The sequence below is a fragment of the Lutra lutra genome, chromosome 15 (genome assembly GCF_902655055.1).
Source record: "Lutra lutra chromosome 15, mLutLut1.2, whole genome shotgun sequence".
Taxonomy (NCBI): Eukaryota; Metazoa; Chordata; class Mammalia; order Carnivora; family Mustelidae; genus Lutra; species Lutra lutra.
In genome coordinates, this window is record NC_062292.1 from 3,969,351 (window position 1) to 3,989,943 (window position 20,593).

At 40.6% G+C, this 20,593-nt stretch overlaps 1 protein-coding gene across 8 annotated transcripts in view; it reads left to right on the plus strand.

The window, feature by feature from the left end:
- DNM3 (dynamin 3) overlaps positions 1-20,593 on the plus strand; it is a 553,426-nt gene that overhangs the window by 275,289 nt on the left and 257,544 nt on the right. For all 8 annotated transcript variants that reach the window (XM_047705745.1, XM_047705741.1, XM_047705742.1 and 5 more), the window contains one exon: positions 20,018-20,131. In XM_047705745.1, coding sequence (XP_047561701.1) covers positions 20,018-20,131 — 114 coding nt within the window. The remainder of the gene's footprint in view (positions 1-20,017; positions 20,132-20,593) is intronic.

Genomic DNA, 20,593 nt, shown 5'->3' on the forward strand with positions numbered 1-20,593 from the left:
GGAGGATCCGGAGGTCAACCTGTGGGCTCTCTTCTAGGTATCACTACAGACTTGCTTCATCTCGAGCCTCATTGTCAAGGCGTCTTAATGTCAGAGCATTAATCCCAGTGTTAGTGCAAATTGCCAGGACATTTTATCATTATTTCTAAAATTTTGTTTTATAATGGGATAATTCTATTTGAGAACAATTTTATTTTTTTTTTCCTCAAAAAAGTGTGTGTCTTCTAATCTGAGGGTCTCAGATTTCCCAGATTGCCGCTCTACATGTCAGTTCACAATTCTGTTCGCCATAAATCCCTCGTCCCTTCACGGAGTCCCTCTTTATCTTATTTCTGCAGACACAGATTTCACTGAGCAGGTCTCTCATAGCTTCTGTGGACTCACGTTAACTTTTCCTTTGGAGTAGTTTTGCATGTGATTGTGACTTTTTTTCATACTGAAATTTCGTCTTTACATGAAGTCAGTGGACATAGGTTTAATAGTATGCATTGGTCTCTCATGTGTGGTTTGTATTATGCGAAAGGCCAGAGCAGATCTGAACATGAACATGTCATAACTTTGTTTATGTATTTAAAGAACAGGGAGTGTTTTAGTTCATTATCTTCTAATGATGCTAACATTTAGCATTTATTGAGGGCTTTTAGGGGCTAAGCATTAAAACCAAGGTTTCTACATAGATTGTCTCATTTAATACTTTCAAGAGCTTTATGAAAGTTTGATTATCACTGTCCCCGTTTGATGGATGAGTAATGGAGAGTCACAGTCTTGAAGTGACTTTCTCGAGGTTACTTCATCACAAGTGATGGGGCTGGGTTTTTACTATGACATTATATTATGAAAATTGCTAAGTATCCAGAGGAGTGGAAAGATAGTCCTAGGAGTGACCATATGCACTTACTATCTCTAGACTTGGCAGTGTTAGCACTTGGTCATTTTGGCTCTATCGGTGTGTGTGTGTGTGTGTGTGTGTGTGTGTTTGCGTTTACTATTTGAAAATAAGTTGCAGGCTTCATGACAGTTCATCTCTAAATACTTCTGCAGCATTTCTTAAGAAAAAGGTCATTCTGCTTTATGTCCACACCACCATTTTCTCACCTAAGAAAATTAAGAGTAATTCCTAATACTATCTATTGTCCTTGTGGTTTAATTGCAGTAGTCCTAAGAATTAATGCTGGTTTCAGATTTATCTGAAAAATCCTGGAAAGACCAGCATGGTTTATTTGACCAGCAGTATATATTCCCTAACCTTGTCAGTGCAGAAAAGACTTTTCAGAGGTGGTCTCTCTCTCTCTTTTTTCCTTTTAAGATTTTATTTATTTATTTGATGAGACAGAGAGAGAGTATGAGAGCGAGCGTGACTGAGCACAAGCAGGGGGAGAGGCAGAGGGAGAGGGAGAAGCAGGCTCCCCGCCAAGCAGGGAAACCAATGCGGGACTCGATCCCAGGACCCCAGCCGAAGGCAGACATTTAACCGACTTAGCCACCCAGGTGCCCCTCAGAGGTGATCTCTTAAACAAAATGTAGACATAGAGAATTTTAGTGAAAGTAAGAAATAAAATGTCTTACCCCTGAAGTTACTATGAAATTTTTTTCGTTCAGCAACCAACCCATTCCCTACCTGGGCTGAATTCTATGGGATATATGTTCCCTCTCCACAAAATGAGTGTCCTAGTTTTGTAACTGAACCTCAGTTCCTTGAAGCTCCGTACTGTGCTTTTGCCTCACCAAATAATTGGCTGAAGTTTTTGTCCTGATTTCTGTTAAGGTAATTTACACTCTTAGCTGGCGATGGATGCTCCTGGGGGTAGGTTATTTGATGTGGTACCTTTTATATTGCCTGAATGGAGCCGACTTGGGAAGGGTGCGCTTAAATAAAAATGAGCTTGGGAAATATAAACATGAATATGAAATCCAGTCATCGTCATAGTTTAAGTTATTTCTAACACCTTTGATTATTTTTTCCAGCATAACATGAATTCTTTTTTTTTTTTTAAGATTTCATTTATTTATTTGACAGAGAGAGACACAGTGAGAGAGGGAACACAAGCAGGGGGAGTGGGAGAGGGAGAAGCAGACTTCCCGCTGAGCAGGGAGCCCGATGTGGGGTTCGATCCCAGGACCCTGACATCCTGACCCGAGCTGAAGGCAGACGCTTAATGACTGAGCCACCCAGGCGCCCCACGAATTCTTTATCTATGGAGTTCTACCACCTCCAACTCCTTTTCTAAGTTTTAATTCAAGTCCTTATTGGCTTTTTGTAATTGTCTTTTCTGAGTAAGCACTAACATAAATAAAATGTGAGCATAATAGTTAAGACACTTTATTGTTTCCTGCCCCAGTCTGCTAAAAATGATCTTCTTAATTAAGGTAAGCAAGTTTTAGCATGCATTTGTGTTCTCAGTTTTTTTTCTCTCCAAAAACCTTTAACTTCTCCAGCAAGTCTGGTCTTCCTGTTGACCTGCTGTGAAGAGGGGGAGGGGGAAAAGGAAAAGGAGGATTTGTTTTTGAGAACTCAAATATCTATAAATGACTTCCTCTTGTTTGGTACATCCAATCGGAGGGTTTCATTTTCAAACGCCTGGTTGCGGGATCCAGGTCCTGGAGGAAGGAACCGTGTCATCCTTCACTTACCCTGTGCACATGGCTCGACCGCTGCTCCGAATATTATCTCCTATCACTTCTGGCATTTCTTGTACTTCTCCTCTTCCTGAAGCTCATAATTCATGTCACTGATTTCCGGTGCATACGGACTCAGGTTTAGAAATATGAGACAATTTTAAAATTACAGATGCAAAGCCTAGCTGTTGGAGCCAACATCTGCAACTAGTTTATGGGGTTAAGCAAAATAGCTGCTCTGGATGAGTGATATTTACCAGGGCCCCTCCCTTTCCCATCAGAAATCAAGATGTCTGTTACTTATATGTTCTTTGGTTTTCCGTACAAATCAGGATCTCATATGGTAGGTACCTCATTTTATTAAGTTCTCTCACAGAGTATCTTTGGTTCAGCCAATTTTCAATTAGCCATAATTAAGGAGATCAGGAAGAATATGGGTTAATTAAAATCCACAAATAAGGGGCGCCTGGGTGGCTCAGTGGGTTAAGCCGCTGCCTTCGGCTCAGGTCATGATCCCAGGTCCTGGGTTCAAGCCCCATATTGGGCTTTCTGCTCGGCAGGGAGCCTGCTTCCTCTTCTCTCTCTGCCTGCCTCTCTGCCTACTTGTGATTTCTCTCTGTCAAAGAAATGGATAAAATCTTAAAAAAAAAAAAAAATCCACAAATAATTAGAACATTTTAACCAGAATTGAACACTCGCCTAAAACTTTTTGCTTAAATTATAAACAAGTAAAACTGACGTGGTTTTGCTTGGTTTATGTTTTATTTTGGTGCAAACAAAAAATCTGAACATGTCACTCCCTTGCTTACAACCATTCAAAAGTACTTCTTTACCTTTAGGACAAAGACCACACTTTAGCCTCCATTTACCGGTGCGTTCCCTACTTCTGTCTCCTCTAGCACCAGCCCTTCTGAACTCGGTGTTGCAGCAACAGTGACCTTCCGTCGGTGCCCTCCGTGGTTCAGAGCCTCTCCCACCTGGGGCTTTTGATGTGCTCTTTTCTGTGCCTGGAACGTCTTTTCCCTTTTTTGCCTGAATAACATCTTCTCATTGTCCTTAGTTTAAACATCACTCCCTCAGGAGTAACCGTCTTCATTTAATTATGACTTCAGCATTATTTCCAGCTCTCTCCTCTATGTTCCCATAAGAACAAGTGCCTTTCTCACCCGGTGTCTGTGTATTTCCTTGTTTAATCTTCTCCCTCACTTGCCCGTTGGCTCTGAGACCAGAGACAGTAGTTGCCATTTTCTCTGCTAAATTCTCTGTGTCTCACTTAGAGCTCACGATAGCTGTCCAAAAAAGATAACCGTTGAATGAAAAGAAAGTTCCATATTTTAAAATCTAGAAGTAAATGGCCAGGTATGAAATTGCCTAAAAAGTAATGACTTATAAACTGTGAGGTTGACATTTAGGAGGGAACCTCTAGAATATAGTAAAACTGCTCATTAACTTTGAATGTTTCTTTTTGTCATCCAGAGGGGAAAAATGGATCTTAAGTGTGTAGTTGTTACTCACATTTGTGATTTCAGCCTGGTCAATAGAGACTACGCAAGTTTCCCACCTAAATATGTCACCAGAAAAATGAAATGACTAAAACTTGATTAGCATTTAGAGCTACTCAGCCCACTATGAGCTGTATCTGGACTTCAGCAGGGGCTGTTGTCATTTGAGAGAGAAGAGTTCTTGATTTATCTTTCCTGACCTCTGCTCAGTAGCTGTGTCCCAGACTGTACAGTTTGCCCGCCATGTGTTTACAGAAAGCCCTTAGTGCTGGCATTGCCCCTGGTTTAGAGCCATTGTGCCCATAATTGATTGACTAACCCGTGATCTAGGGAAAGTATAATTATTACCAAGAAGCAAGAAGCCCATTACATTACTGGGCCTACCAGAGTGGGTCTGCTCCTTGGTGAACCGTAGACACAGACTACACCAGGTGGAGTTTAATTGTACAAACAAGGAGATTGTGCGGGAATAATGTCCAAAGTCATGACTCCCCCAACAGGGGGAAGCAGGGTCCTTTTCTTAGGGGTTGGGATGAATATTTTAACATTATAATGAGGTGGGGGTACCTGTTGGGCCCTTTTGGCACTTTCTGATTAAACTGCAGTTTCTAAAAGGTATGATTGACAATTAGGCAGAAGCTTCCAGGAATTTAGTTTCTAAAAGGTGAGAGTGACACTTAGGTGGAAGCGTCTGCTAGAAGTTTCCTGAATTCCAGGGATCAGCCTGGTGTCCCTACTCCACAATAATTCCTACTACTTATTGAACATTTACCAGATCCCAAACATTCTACCGAGTACTTTATGTACATTCTTCTCACTTAATACTCATGGTATGTATTTCAGTTAGGAGTACTAGCTCCAATTTTCAGATAAAGAAAAACAGGATTAGTTAGCCTAACTCGCCCAAGTTCATATAGCTAGTAAATTCCACACAGCTAGTAAATTCCAGAATTGTTATGCAAATTCGGAAAGCCCAAGCTTTCAACCAAGCTGTAGTCTAAGTGGGAAACTGGAAGCAAAGCAGACACAGTTGCAAGTAATTCAAAACAAGATGGTGTAAGCGCTAAGTTCAGATAATGAACCAAAGAAATGTCCGGAGAAGGAAGAGATTCTTGGGACGATCTTTATTAGTCACTAAAATAGTATCATAGTTTGATTTCTTTTTCATAGAGTGTTATATTGCCCAGAAACTGTGATATGTATTTAAACTTCTACTTGTCACTCTCTGGCATATTTGACTGATTAACAATCATATTAGAATCTATAATAACAGCTACCACTTTTTGAGTGGCAGTTTTTTATCAGGCGGTGTGTTAGGCACTTTGTTCCTCAAAACTCTCTAGCCTGATGGATTGAATAGCAACTTATCTTGTTGCTTCTCTTCATGAGAAAATCACCAGGATCTTTTAAATAGATCTGTTTGATATATGTTTTCTCCATTGGCCAATTCTTTTTTTTTTTTTTTTAATTTTGGAAGAATGGTTTTCTGCATCTAGAAGACATTGTCAGGGTATTGATTTATCCATATGAAATCGCAGTGGCCTGGGAGACCGTCTGCTCTGTCTGTCACTCATGAGTTCCAGGCTGGCTGCTTCCCCTCTCTGTCCAGCCACAGAAACGGTGCGTGGTGTGTGTCTGCAGCCAGCGGGTGCTGGTCGAGCCGCAGTGGTTGTCCAGTAGTGAACGCTTTTATACCAGTTATTTAACTGGCTGCTCCTCGCACCCTCCCCAGCCAAGTCCCTGCCTATTATCAAAGACTCCGGAGCTCCTTTCTCAGAATCCCCCCAACTTCCCCCTTAGTGAAAGGCAAAGGTCCAGTGCAGAAGGGGGCCTCCAGGGCTCTGCTCTAGCACTGGGACCCCCGTGCCTTTTCGGATTGGCAGGCTGATTCCATACTAGTTGTTAAATATTTTGAATATTACCTCTTCAGCAAACTCCACATTACCCAAATCAATTTTGGAGGGGTCTTTTCTGAATATATATATTTTAATATATATTTATATATAGTTCATATATATTAATATATATATGATATATATTAATATATATATTTTTTTACTTTGAATCTCACTTCCCCTCACAGTGGCGTTTGACCTTCTCAGTCCATTTGTCTTATTAAAACATTCATGTCTCTTGGATTGTGCAGACTCTGTATTCTGTTTTCTCCTGGCTCCTCGCCACTCGTGTCTGCTTTGTAGGTTCATCCTCCCCTCTCAGACTTGACAGGTTGGCTTTCCTCCACGCATGGCTTGCCTCCTCTCCAGACTTGTTTTGCAGGGGCCTACCCTGACTTTCTGTGCTCTGGCCACCCGATCCCCCACTCCCCCCTACACACTCTTCAGATTTTAGTGCAAGTGTTAACATCTTCAAGTGCATCTCTTTTTATACCCCATGCATGTCCGAGCTCTGTTAATACACTGACCTGATCCTTGGGGCACCAGTCACAGCTGTAACAGTGCATTTACCTGTGTGAGTCTTTGCTGCGTGTCTATTCTGCTGAAGCTTGGGGAACCAGACTACTTTTTATTTTTATTTTATGGGCTTATCCTTGTATTTTCACTGTGCTACCTGACACATATAAAGTACTCATTAATTTTCTAATAAATGTGTTTTCTTTTCTCTCTTGACGAAGCTCTCTGAATTATTTTATCAGATACCCACATTGTTCTCAGACCTTGCTAATTACGCTGTATCTTTGACTTCGTGTGTGTGTATTTTTGTCCTTGAATGTGAGAAATAGATGACGAGGTTAGTTCTCATTCTGTTTTGTATCACTTGGAATCTTTTCCACATGGAGGGCTCTTATTAACTTCAAAGGAAGCTCTGCACATGGAAAAGATACAAAGGAAAAAAGTGGAAAAAGTAGAGCCCTGATTTTCATCATGGTTAATGGCCTGGATCCTGCTGAGGTTTGGGTGAGTAAACTCTGAGAATGAACAGCTGACTCCTAGTGAATCTTCAGAAATAGTCGTGCATGTTGCAGAAACAATGCATAAGCAGGCCGCTGAGCAAATTCAGGGATACAATGAGAAGGGAAGAAATCCTTCAGGAGTAATTTTGGAAATCAAGATAGTACAACAGCCTGCTGAGCCACAGACGCATGAAAAATGCACTCGTTATGTGACCGTGGCCTAATGTTCTGGAAGCCAGTCTCAATGGAAAGAGGTTTCAGTTGCTTTTATGGGGCAGGACGAATAGGAGAGGATGGAGGCACCGAGAACTAGTCCTTGTAGGTTTGGGGAGTCTAGAAACAGAGTGGGAAGGGGGATCCTCAAGGTTACCCTTGTGCGGTCATTTTGTGAAACGATAGCTTGGAGTTCAGCTTAAAAAAAGTTTTCTTTATGTGGTTATGATCCAAACTCATGTCAGTTTTGCTAGGGAAAGGTTAGATTTTATAGAGAAACCAGAAAGTCATTATCTTTTTGGCAGCTGTATCTTCAAATAAAAAGGGGATTTGATTCAGGTCTTAAGTGTCATTTCCTTATTTTCGATCAGTTTTATTGAATACCATTAATATGTTTTCAGCCATCAAATCAGTTCCTTATTTAAAATAGACAGGCTTCTTTCATCATGATGATTCCCCATGTAATATGCAGAGTGACTTCTTTATATGTTGTGCTGCGGAGTTATTTCCCTGCTGAATAGTTAATGATCTGCCTCTGCCCTCCAGCATGCTGCGTTCATTACTCAGTTATGGGAGTCTCAAGGAATTGGCTCTTTTAAGCAAGCAGTAATATGATGGCACCTTGCATTTTTAATAGCATGAATATCATAGGAGCAAATGGGAAATCCAGGAAGATTGGAGGAAATAAATATAACTTTATATCTCACCACTTCTTTTCTTTTTTTTTTTTTAAGATTTTATTTATTTATTTGACAGACAAAGATCACAAGTAGGCAGAGAGGCAGGCAGAGAGAAAGGGGGAAACAGCCTTCCCGCTGAGCAGAGAGCCCGACTTGGGGCTGGATCCCAGGACCCTGAGATCATGACCTGAGCCGAAGGCAGAGGCTTAACCCACTGAGCCACCCAGGTGCCCCTCACCACTTATTTTCAATCATAGTTAACCATTTGCTGTATATATTAGTCTTTTTTCTGTCCTCACATTAACAAATGTAACTGAAATAGTACATATGTAATAATCCTAATAGGTACTGATTTAAGTCCTTTACATTTATTAACTCACAATCCTCACAAAAACTGTGTTACAGGCATTCTTACTATCCCACGTTACATGTTTGGGAGTTGAGGCAGAGACTCACGCACTCTCCCCAGGCTAGCAGGTGTTGGGGCTAAGAGACAATCCCAGACAGTCTAATTCTAGCGTCCCGTCTAATATTAGCCTTGGCAAAAATATTTTCTCATGTCACGCATTAGGTGTTTTGCTCTCATTTTTTTAACTATAAGAAACCTTGAGAATTTATTAAATTTCTAAAACAATAGAGGAGAGAAAAACTTCAAATATCATCTTTTCTGTTTTTAATTAACACCTAGAGTAAGTGCAAGAAATTATTGGTATTATTTTGTAATGTGACTCGCGAGGGTTGGGTATGTTCTGCAATCACGGAACAGAATGAAGCCTAAATATGGACTAAATATTGGCCTAAATATGGACTGAACCTTGGCCATTGACCCTATTTTTTTTTTTTTGTATAGTGGGCACAAAATGTTACATTAGATTTAGGTATACAACTTAGGCGATTTGACAAGTTTATACCTTATGCTATGATCGCCAGTGTAGCTCTCACCTGTCCTGTTACGTTGTGATTATAATATCATTGACCATATTCCTGATGCTGTGCCTGTTATTCTCGTGACTTCTCACTGGGTGACTGGAAGCCTCTATCTCCTATCTCCCTCCACCCATTTTGCCCAGCCCCCTCAATTTGGGTTAATGTCAGTGGGTTATGTGACTTTAGACAAAATGTATTAACCAGCTCCCATTTAGGCAAACAGGTTGTTTCCAATTACTCTCTGTTAGAAACGACACTCACAGCCAACATCCCTGTGTCTGTTGTGGGTTCAGGGCCGGGCTCTGAAATCAGGCCACTGGTCAGATTTTCTTTCATGCAGATACTAAGAGGCTGAATCAAGGTAAGCAAAGTGGCCAACTGCCATGATAAATACATTTTACTTATTTATAAATTTTACTTATGCTTCATCCTGTGAGGAAGGCCTGTTGGCTTCAAGCAGGAACTTGGCAGGGAAATAGGGGCCTGATTGCAGGTTCCTTGTCCGTCACGTAAAGAAAATACTACTTCCCTCAAAGGGTTATTCTGTGGATTAAAAGAAATAATACCCGGAGTACTTTTAGCACAATGCCTGGTTTAGAGTAGCATTCAATAAATGTTAGCTACTGCCATTATTCTGGAGTTCCTAGAAATGGACCCAAATTGTACTCTTAACTGTGCCTATTTTGGATACTTATGAAATTCTGCATTCTGATTTTCTAGAAAGGTGAAACCATGAAAGGACATGAAAGCACACAAATGTCACTTAGCTGATTCCTTCGTAGTGATGTTTTGTAAAGTCTTGAAAACGAAACAATTTATCATAAAGTATGTGGTAATTTTATGGCTTCATTTTGTTCTTCTTTTAGTTGGCTTAGATATGGGTTCACAGCTTCTGTATCCCAGTCACAAGATTAGTTGACCGGATATGAAAGTCTATTTTTTACGTCATGTCAGTCCATGGTAAGACACATCTGGGCCCAGTCATGGTGGCCCTCATTTGTGACTGGTGGGCCAGGGTCCTTAGCACAGTGCCTGGTCCATCAGAGACATTCAGTAAATATGGTCGACTGACTTATCAAGTGTCTTAGGTGAGAAAGATCTTTGAGCAGGTTTCCTGAATTAACCTTGAACCCACAGGCATAATAAGCCCCTTCTTTCCTCTCTCAGATCACGTGTTCCCTATGGGCGGGCTCGCTCCCAAGATGAGTAAGGGAGAGCCTGGAGGAGAGAAAGGTCCTGATGTCACTTCTAGATTTCCAATCTGAGAAGTCACTCTACTCCTCCTGGAGGGGGAATGAGTGAGTGAACAACCCGAGAGCTACTCCATACCCCCGCGCTCTTGGCTGTATTCTTTTAAGCTTTCCGCCACTTTTTATTCTTTTGGGTTTAATGGTTAAGCCACTGGTTCTCCAGGAGCCTGGCTGGCGTCCTCTGTTGGAAAGAGATCGACAGTCTACCAGTGCCTCTCCTCCTACAGCTCACTCCTCCCAAGCTGCCCTGGCTCTGTGGGCATCCCCCACGCACCTCCAATGGAGAGAAGACTCTGAAATAGTCCCAACAGTACCTCAGTAGAATTCAATCCAGTCTGTACTTAAGGTTAAATGTTTCCTCCTTATCTTGTTTTCTGTTTCAAATTATGTCCGGTCATGTCTTTCCCTCAGTCTGTGGAGATTCTGCAGTGATCAGACGGCATCAATAAAACATTCTAATATATTAAGAGTCAGTAATAAAATATCAACAAAATAGACATGTCCTTAATGCAAACATGAACCCCCTCCCACCGTGACGTTGTCAGAAGTTCAAGTCCACATATTATATCCCTGCAGAAGTTTGAAAAATCAAGATACTTACGGAACATCAAGTTAAAGTCTGCCCCCAACTCATCCTCTCTCAGCTTTAGGCAAAGAAGGTCTTGCCCAGTGGACTTGGGGTTCCTCCAGCCATGACAGCCTGAGCTGGCCTCCACAAAAATGGGTTTTTCTTTGTGAGCTTCGGAAGCTGAAACAGTCTGTGTTCCTTACTTTGGAAATAAAGCAAAGATGGGGCATGAAAGATAATCTCAGCACTATCTCCAAATCAACCAAATTCATTAAGACAGGAACGTCTAGTTTTTTATTTTAGCCGTTCTGACAGGTGTGAGGTGACATTTCATTGTGGTTTTTATTTACAATTCCCTGATGATGAGTGACATTGAGCATCTTTTCATGGGTCTGTTGGCCATTTGGATGTCTTCTTTAGAGAAATGTCTCTTCAAGTCTTCTGCCCATTTTAATTGGGTTATTTGTGGTTTTTTGGTATTGAGTTGTAGAAGTTCTTTATGTATTTTGAATACTAACTCCTTATCAGATATGTCATTTGCAAATATCTTCTCCCGTTCGGTGGGTTGTCTTTTTGTTTTGTTGATCATTTCCTTTGTTGTACAGAAGCTCTTTATTTTGGTATAGTCCCAAGAGCTTATTTTTGCTTTTGTTTCCCTTGCTTTAGGAGACACATCTAGAAAAAGGTTATGGCTGATGTCAGAGAAACTATCTGTGCTGCTTCTGGAGATTTTTGTGGCTTCAGGTTCCACATTTAGGTCTTTAATCTATTTTGAGTTCATTTTTGTGTGCGGTGTAAGAAAGTGGTCCAGTTTCATTCTTTTACATGTAGCTGACCTGTTTTCCCAGCACCATTTGTTGAAGACCCTTTTTTTTTTCCTATTGTATATTCTTGCCTCCTTTGTCATAGATTAATTGGCCATAAAAGCATGGGCTCTCTTTTCTGTTCCACTTCTCTGTGTGTCTGTTTCTGTGCCTGGACCGTACTGTTTTGTACGGCCATTTGTGTGGCCATTGCCTACAGCAGACCTTTAGGGCTATCCGAGAGAGAGAGGGTAGACAGAGGAAACCTTCCTGGTTTTAGTCCTACTAGGCTGTCAAACATTTTTTTTTAAATTGTTTGTGAACTGCACATTATTGGGGGGATTCTCTCCCGAAGAAGTTATTTTTGCGATTGTGCACTTAACCCACCAAGGGGGAAAGCCATCTAGACATGTGGTCTGAGAGAAGAATGCTGAAACGTCGCTGTCTTCTGCGAGGTTTAGGACTGTCTTGGTGGCAGCCCTGGTCACGGGATCCTGTTTGAGCTACCTCCCTCCACTGTGCGCATGTTCAAAACCTCCAAATTTTTCCTTTGCCTTTGTTTCCCTTCCTGCCTCTTGTGACATCATTTCTTGATCTAAAAGCCTAAGCCTCCTCGGAAGGCTTCCTCCTGCCTGTATAATTCATCCAGAGCTGCTGCTGCTGAGGGTGACCCTTGAGTCTGTAAATAAGGTCAGTTCTCCACGGTTCCCTCTTGAACCTTGCTTGAAGCTCATGTCAGCCTTCCTACATCTCACCTGCGCTTGGACCTAATAAATTAAAGCTGGAAGCTCACGAGGGCTCTGTGATATGTACTGGCTTCAGCTGCCTTAGTTTAAAAGTAGCAGATCGCATTCTCCCGCCTGAGGCCTGCCAAGCCTATAGGTGGAAAGACTCTTCTCCCCCTGGTGGAATCCTTGCCTCAGGCGCTCTTGGAAAACTCTCGGCCCCCCAAATTCCAGGAGAAGACTGTATTCCGAGGATGCCTGTGCTCGCAAAGGTAGGTCTCTCGCAAGCAGCAGAGTGGCTGGCTTGGCCTGTGCCCTTGCCGGGCCGGGTGGTTCCACAGCGTTTATCCGTGGAGAACAAACAGTATGCCAGTTACCATTATACAAACAGCCTCTCTCGGGAGAAAGCCTATGCGCAAGTTTTATACTCTACCAAGATCAAAATACCCCGCAGTTGTGATTTACAACCTCCCCTTAGGCTGCAACAGTCCAAAACCCGCCGCGGAGCTGAGAAGAACGTGTACGGCCTGCCGTTCGCAAGGCCAGGTTACAACACCCCGCTCACAAGGGTCAAGGCCCGAAGCCTTGGCCGCATTAGAACTTTGCCACATGTACTTTGTTCTCCCCCCACAACTTTGTTCCTTGTCTGTGTATTAATTTTACTATCCGGTGTGTCGGACGGATGTTGAGGTCCGAACTCATTCCTGACATACAGGCTTTGCCTTCCCTGGTTCTCGAAGCATGGGGGGAACCGGCTAAAACCTCTCTAGGGAAGGCTTGCCGCTAAGGGAGGGGGACGGGGCTGTTCTACTCTCCCCATTCCTGGTCTCAACAGTTGCTTTCAGGGTTTCTGTGCCTGGCAAAAAAACCCTTGTGTGATATTTTATGGCATTAAATTTTTTAAACGGGTTGGCCTCAAGCCTTACAAATATGAACACGCCCTTTCGTCTCTGAAGGTCCCTTCTAGTCCTGTCATTAGGAGCTCGCTTGCTCTTATTTCCTGGGACACTCAAAACAGAATTTGATGTTCAAACACCAAGAGGCCGTAAATGCTTATTCTACTGAATGTTGGTAGCTTTTGTTTTGTTTTGTTTCTGGTAATTTTAAATTTGAATGCAAAAATTAACATTTTATAGTCTATCTCTATGAAAAGAACCTATAATTAATCTCATTTGTCTCATCATTCTTTTCAAATTTTATTGTTTCAATTAGTCTTTGTTTTCTTTTTCTCACTTATTTTCCTTTGTCTTTCTTTTAACTTCCCCTCAGCATTCTTACCTCTTGTATTGTGACCATGTTTCCTGAATGCTTGCCTTTTCCTATCTCACTCCACTGTTTTACCTTGATTTCGTGATTTCTCCTTCCCCCTCAATTCTTTTGTGAAAAAGTTTACTAGGAATTGTTTTTTCTTCATTCTTATTTTGCACTGATTGTCATTGGGAAAACAAAAAGCCCATTTATGGCAAATATGCTTCCTTATTTTTTTTCCCCTCCAGAAAGGGCTGGGAGGAGCCCAGAGCTTCTTAAATATTTTATGACAGCAACTGAACTTGCTGACAGCGTTCAGTGGTGAACACACTTCTGTGGGTGCCCATGAAGGGCTGTGGCCTTGTGCATTCACAACCTGCTAGCTGTCACTCTCTTCTTTTTCTCTCCAAAGGAGGAAGCCTGTTGCTGTGCAAATGGCTGCAGTTTCATAGGCTATGGTTTCTAATTATCTAATTATTTTTTGTCAATTCCTTGCAGATTTCATTTTAGCTGTTATTAGTAACTTACAATTTCCATACAGTCCATTTGAATATATCCACTGGACTAATCCATGTTTACCAAATAGCCTATCTACTAGCTCTAACATTCAGCCCTTCTAGACATAATGGCACGTCTTTGAGGGATTAATACAATGGTGCTGGCAGGATTGGGTATTTCTTGCTTCAGGTCATCTTAAGTCCCCAAAACTTCATTCTTGTCTTCACTCACATGCTTTCTGCATTTTTTTTTTTTTTTAACCTCATGGGCATCTCCAATCTCTTCAGCTTTTCATTTTTTATCGTTCTATTAGACCCCTCCTGGTCTCATTTCTCTACCTGGCCTAGACTGAGTGCACGATCTCCTGAATTAATCCCTTGCCCCAAACATCAGCATCTTTACCCCCGTTCATTTAGGTTACTTGGGCCTCGAAATTCAGAACCCTGGATCAGTTCCCATTTATCTTCTCTTTTTCTCCATCGTAGTATATGGAGCACTGCTGGCAAGAATGAATTAGCTGTGCCAGCTGTGTCCCTGCAAGCTATGGCCTTCATTCCCAGCGGTAAATCATGTTTTGAAAGAATTAATTTTTTTAGAGCCCTTTTAAGTTTACAACAAAATGGAAACAAGGTAGAGAGATTTCCCTCTGCCCCACATATGCATACCCTCCCCCATTACCAACATAACTTATCAGAATTGTTTGTTTGTTGTTGTTTTTTAACCAAGGATGAAGGTACAGTGACACATCATCACCCAAAGTACAGTTTCCTTAGGGTTCACTCTCAGAGTTGTACACTCTGTGGGTTTGGAAAAAGGTGTAATGACCTACATCCATCATTTTCATAATGTGCAGATTATTTTTAGCCCTAAAACACCTAATCCTCTATTCATCACTTCCTCCAGCCCCACCTTCACTCTTTTCAGCCACTGATTTTTTTTTTTTTTTTTTTGGTCTCCATAGTTTAACCTTTTCTTTTAATAGAAATTTAATAGAAATAGAAATTTAATAGAAAATCCTATAGTTGGAATCTTATACTGTATGGCCTTTTCAGATCAGATTCTTTTTACTTAGCAGTATGCATCTGAGTTTCCGTTATGTCTCTTCATGGCTTGGGAGCTCATTTCTTTTTACTGTTGAGTAATACTCTACCGTCGAGATGACCATGAGTGTTTATCTACTCCTCTACTGGAGGACATCTCTGTTACTTCCAAGTTACAGCGATTATGAATAAAGCTGCTTTAAACATACATGTTTGTGCCTAAGTTTTTAACTCCTTGGGGTGAATACCAAGGATAACACTTTCTGGATCACATGTTAAGAATATATCTAGTTTCATAAGAGTGTGCCAAGCCGTCTTCCAAAGTGGCAGTACCATTTTGCATTCCCACTAGCAAATGTATCCGAATTCCTCTTGCTCCAAAGCCTGCATTTGGTGGTATCAGCTTTCGGGATTTGGGGCATTTTATTAGGTGTGTAATGGTATCTCCTTTTAATTTGCATTTCTCTGATGATGTATGATATGGAAGATCTTATATGCTTATTTGCCATCTGTATGAGGCCTCTGTTCAAGTCTTTGGCCCATTCGTTTAATCAGGTTGTGTGTTTTCTTCTTATCGAGTTTAAGAGCACTCTGTATATTTTGGATAACTGTCCTTTATCATCCATGTCTTTTACAAATATTTTGTCCCAGTCTGTGGCTTGTCTTCTCATTCTCTTAATACTGTCTTTTGAAGAACAGAGGTTTTAAACTTTAATGAGCTCTGACTTATCAATAACTTCTTGGATGAGTTGTGTCTTCGGTGCTGTGCCCAGACAGGTGTCATTCTACCCAAAGTCTTCTAGGTTTTTTCTCCTATATTATTTTCTAGGAGTTCTATAGTGTTATGTTTTCCCAATCTTTTTTTTTTTTTTTTTTTTTTTTACTAATTCTTGTTATGTTCCAGCTCTCTTTTCTTTTTTTAAAGATATTATTTATTTATTTTAGAGACGGAGAGAGTGTGAGGAGAGGTCAGACGCTTAACAGACTGAGCCACCCAGTGCCCCCTCCTTCAACGACTGATGGTCCTAGCGCTCTCATTAAGCCTTCTTTCCAACTTCTCCCCCTCGCTCTCCTGCAGATCATTTAGTCTCTGCTCTGATGAAGTAAATTGGAAAGGTCAAATATAACCTACCTACACTTTCTACCCTTTTCCGCACAAAGGTCATACACCTGCCCTTAACTCTCCCAGCCTCCCCAGCTTCACAGGATGAGGCTGCTCCATTTCAGTTGAAGGATAGTCCCTTTGTGTACTCTTTATCCTTCATTCCTATCTTCTTATCCTTCTGTCATTTTTCTTCTATCACCAGGCTCTTACTTTGTACTGTTATGTCTCCTCAAGTAATAAGTATGCTCAATTCTTTTCTATACTAAAAAAAAAAAAAAAAAAAAAATCCTCAAACTACAACAAAATAGCAGCAACAATACCATCACCTCCTTTGATCCTGTGTCTATTCTGATTTTAACTGTCTTTCATCTTCCTATGGCTAGAGCTCTTTTCAGTTATCATCTCCATTTCTTACTTCCCTTTCCCCTTTCAACCCAATGAACTCTGACTTCTCCCAGCATCACACCACAGCTGGCCTAGCTGAAGACCTTATGATGGCTGCATTGCACTTTCCACATCCCTGTCTGTGTTGAATTTGACTCTCCCAACCACACTGTCCTTAAAATTCACCTTGCCTTTGGCTTCCATGACCTCATTGCTATAATTTCTCTGACATTTCTTTTCATGCTCTTTTCTGACCACTTCTAAATGTTTGTATTTCCCTGGATTCCACTGTGAGCCACTGCTATTTCACTCAAAGTTTTAACTGAACACACACACACACATGACTTACAAGTCTTCATCTCTAGTCCTGACATTGCCATTTTGCTTCAGAGGTCGGGTCACTTCCATGTGTATTTCCCAAGGGTACCTCAAATTCAACATGGCCTTGGCTGAATTCATCATCAACTCCCCGACTTTCCAAGACTTGGTTCTTCTCCTCTTCTCTTCTATTCCTTCTGAGGGGGTAGCCCCAGGAGTTTCAGAATCATCCTAGAACAGCACAATATTCAGTAAAAATATAATGTAAACCACATACTTAATTTAAAATGTTCTGACAGCCACATTAAAAAAAATGGAACAGTGAAACGATTACTAAAAATTGATTTTAGTTTACCCCAATATATCCAACATAATATTACTATGATAAATCTGCAAACATTTAATGAAATATTTTGCATTTTTTTTTTTGGTACTAACTTTTCAAAATCCAGGTGGCATCTTACACTCATTGAATGCCTGAATCGAAACTATTCAGTAGGGCACAAGGACGCTGTGTGACTTGTGGCTCCTGTCCAGTGCAGTTCTTGAGTCTTTACCTCTAGTAATCTCTCTCTTATCCAGTTATTAGTTCTGTCGATTTTATCTCCTAGGTGTTTCTCCAGTAAGTATTTATTTTCATCCTTACTATATCATGGCTTTAGTTCACACCTCATTTCTCATTTGGGTTATTGCGGTAGCTTGCAAAGTCTCGTTTCTCAGCCTTAGAGAGTGTGTAAAATCCACTAGAATAAAGGAAGATATGGTAGAACATTCTTATATGTATTTTTATCTAGAAAATAAAAAGTCAGATTTATTAATATTTAATAAACCTATTGATGCCAGCACCCTTGCTCTGAGAAGTCAATAGTAAAATGTAAATATAAGACAAAAAATGTTTTTCCCACAAAATAAAAATTTATTTTATCTTCATGCAGACTTTAAAAATTCTCTGTATGTTTCTATATGATGTACATAATTTATTAACACAATAGTCCTATATAACTTAAAAATAAAATTACATGTGTACTTGAAATTTATTTTAGTACTTCTGGTGGGGGGTGAGGCCACTAAAATTTGGGGTCTCATGGGCCCGGATCTGCTCTGACTTTACCCCACTTGCCTCCCCAACCCCAACTTCTTCATCCCCACCTCCCATTTTCTGTGCTTAGTGGGTCTTTCATATTTTGCTTTTGTTTGTTGTTCTTCATGTAGTTAAATAGTTAAACAGAATTAGGTCAAGAAGTAGTTTATCTTCTAGGCTCTTCTGAGGTACCATCTCTTCAAAGAAAGCCTATGACAACTTCCGGAATTATGTCAAGTGCTTCTTGCCTGACATACATTTCTTATTATACTGTTAGACTGAAATTATATTTTTTCAATTTTCCCCACAAAAATATAAGATTCATGTAGTCAGGGATTATGGCATCATCATGCTTTTTTCATCTTGACATATGACAGGTTCTTTAGAAATGTTCATCAAACTACATTAATGGCTCTCCTTGTTGGCGCCAGACTGTTCTACCAGAGAATGAAATGGTGACTTGTTCATTGTACTTTATGGAGTATCTGGGGGACGTCCTTGTCTCCAAAGATATAGGATAAAATAACTATACTTTCATTTTAGTACTGTGATTTGTATGCTATTTGTAAGAAGCTCATGGGGGTCGATAACAGTGTTAGCATGAAATGAACTGTCCACTTGCTTCTTACTAGAAATCGGATGAGGTTACTTGCTCTAGCAGAGTGAAGTTTTGCTTGTATGTGTACATGTGGTGGCCATCAAACTTCAGGATGGGTGATGATCAACTTGGACACTTTATAAATTTCTGGGTTTCACATGTACATATTCTGATTCATTTGAACGGGTGATGGTCCAAGAATCTGTATTTTTAAAACAGACCACACTGATGATAATATAGATGATAGAAACCACACGCCGAGAAGTGTCGTTTCCTTCTTTCTGAAGTAGAGAGGAAGAGGACAGAGTAATTTCGAACAACTGAGAGAACGGCCGTAGGGATAGAGTGAGGTTCTATGTGGAGGCCTACAGAAGTTACAGAGCATTGTAAAGGAGAGTGGACACCTGGGAAAAGTTGAAACAGGGAGTCCAGGGTGGCAGGGCCTGGGGATGTGGAGAGAGTCTTGAAGATCAGTAAGACAACTTTGGCTTATTTCACAATTTTCCCTAGGATTGACGTTTCTTCTTCAACAGGCAAACTCACTATCAATATTTTATAAAAATCAAATTATTTGGGTATTTCCTCTTTATTTAGAATCTGACATGCATTAGTCATCCAGTAATTTTTTTTTAAAATTCAGAATCTCTAGGATATTGAGCACTTTAGGTACAGGATGATTTTTAGTATTTAGGTCAGTATCCTATAATTCTAGACAGTATTTCATTTTGGGTGCTATGACAACAACAATTATCTAGCGTAGGGGAGAAGGTAGAACTATGCCATGTGGAAAAATCGAATTTAGCTTTGCAACTAGGAGAAAAAAATAGATTTTCGTTTAAATGCCATTGACAAATAATTTCTGTCAAAGCTGTAATCCGAGTTATTAATGTTTTAACATTTAAAAACAGTTTAAACATTTTCATGAAGATGCTGCGTATCTGTTAGCACGACGAATAACAGCCAGAAGTAGACGGATAAATCTAGACCATTAAGAAGCTCCAAACTTTTAATTTTCACTCATTGTTTCAGCTTTCGCCCTCATCCAGTTTTATTCAGGGCTGTGAGCTGCTAAAAAGGAACTTAATTGGTTGACTTGAGTTTCTTCTTTTCACCATTTGGCGGCCAGCCTCTTGTGGAAATAATAACGAGATGCAAACAAGGCAAACAAATGGACCAGTGCGCAGGAAGCGAAGAGGCAGTGGGCATGGAGAGTTTATTATTGTTCATCCAATCAACTAAATGTGTCTTAGTTGTAGCAGCAAAATGCCATATATAGCCTCAGCACAAGCCTACTGGGGCCTCATTTAATTCCTGTCCATTTCAGTTGTCTTCTTCCATCATCCACTTAAGGGTCCAGATTTCCCTCTGGTGATCTGGTGTTTGGGAAGATAAATTATCTTGAATAGCTCAATAGAAGTTGGGCTTTGGGGAGACAGTATCGTCCTTACTGTGATTTATGCCTTGTTTTTAACTTCGCTTGGTGCAAGCCCTGCGCTCTCCATTGGCTCCCGTGAAACTAAGCATCTCTGCCAATCTGTGCTCTCTCACAGGTGATTCGCAAGGGCTGGTTAACCATCAGCAACATCGGCATCATGAAAGGAGGCTCTAAGGGGTACTGGTTCGTCCTTACTGCCGAGAGCTTGTCCTGGTACAAAGACGACGAGGTAAGTCACGGAGGATGGCAGAGTTTTCTTACTAAAGTGCTTCTCATTTTAAATTAATTGATATTGTTGTGATACACAATTTCAAGACATGAATGGTTCTCTTTCAGTAAGACTTAGCTTGGGGTGTTTGTTTGAAGAAGGATTTTTTTTCTTATAGATGTTTAATTTTATAATATCCCCCTCAAATTTTTTTTTATTTCTTTTGTATTGTCACATGTTTCTTCACCTGAAGACATGGAACTGGGACTCAGTTTTTGGAAATTTCCGTCTTTGTAATAATGGCGAGATACCGATAGAGGGAAAGCAGTCTTCATTAAATAATGTGTTGAAAAGACCCAAGGATATAGAGCCTCTTAAGAATGAAAATAGCACTGATGCAAAGTTAATGAAGAATTTTGGGATTGTTGCTGTAATGTCTGTCTCAAATGGCAGGCTTTTGAAAATGTCCAAATCATATAGTCC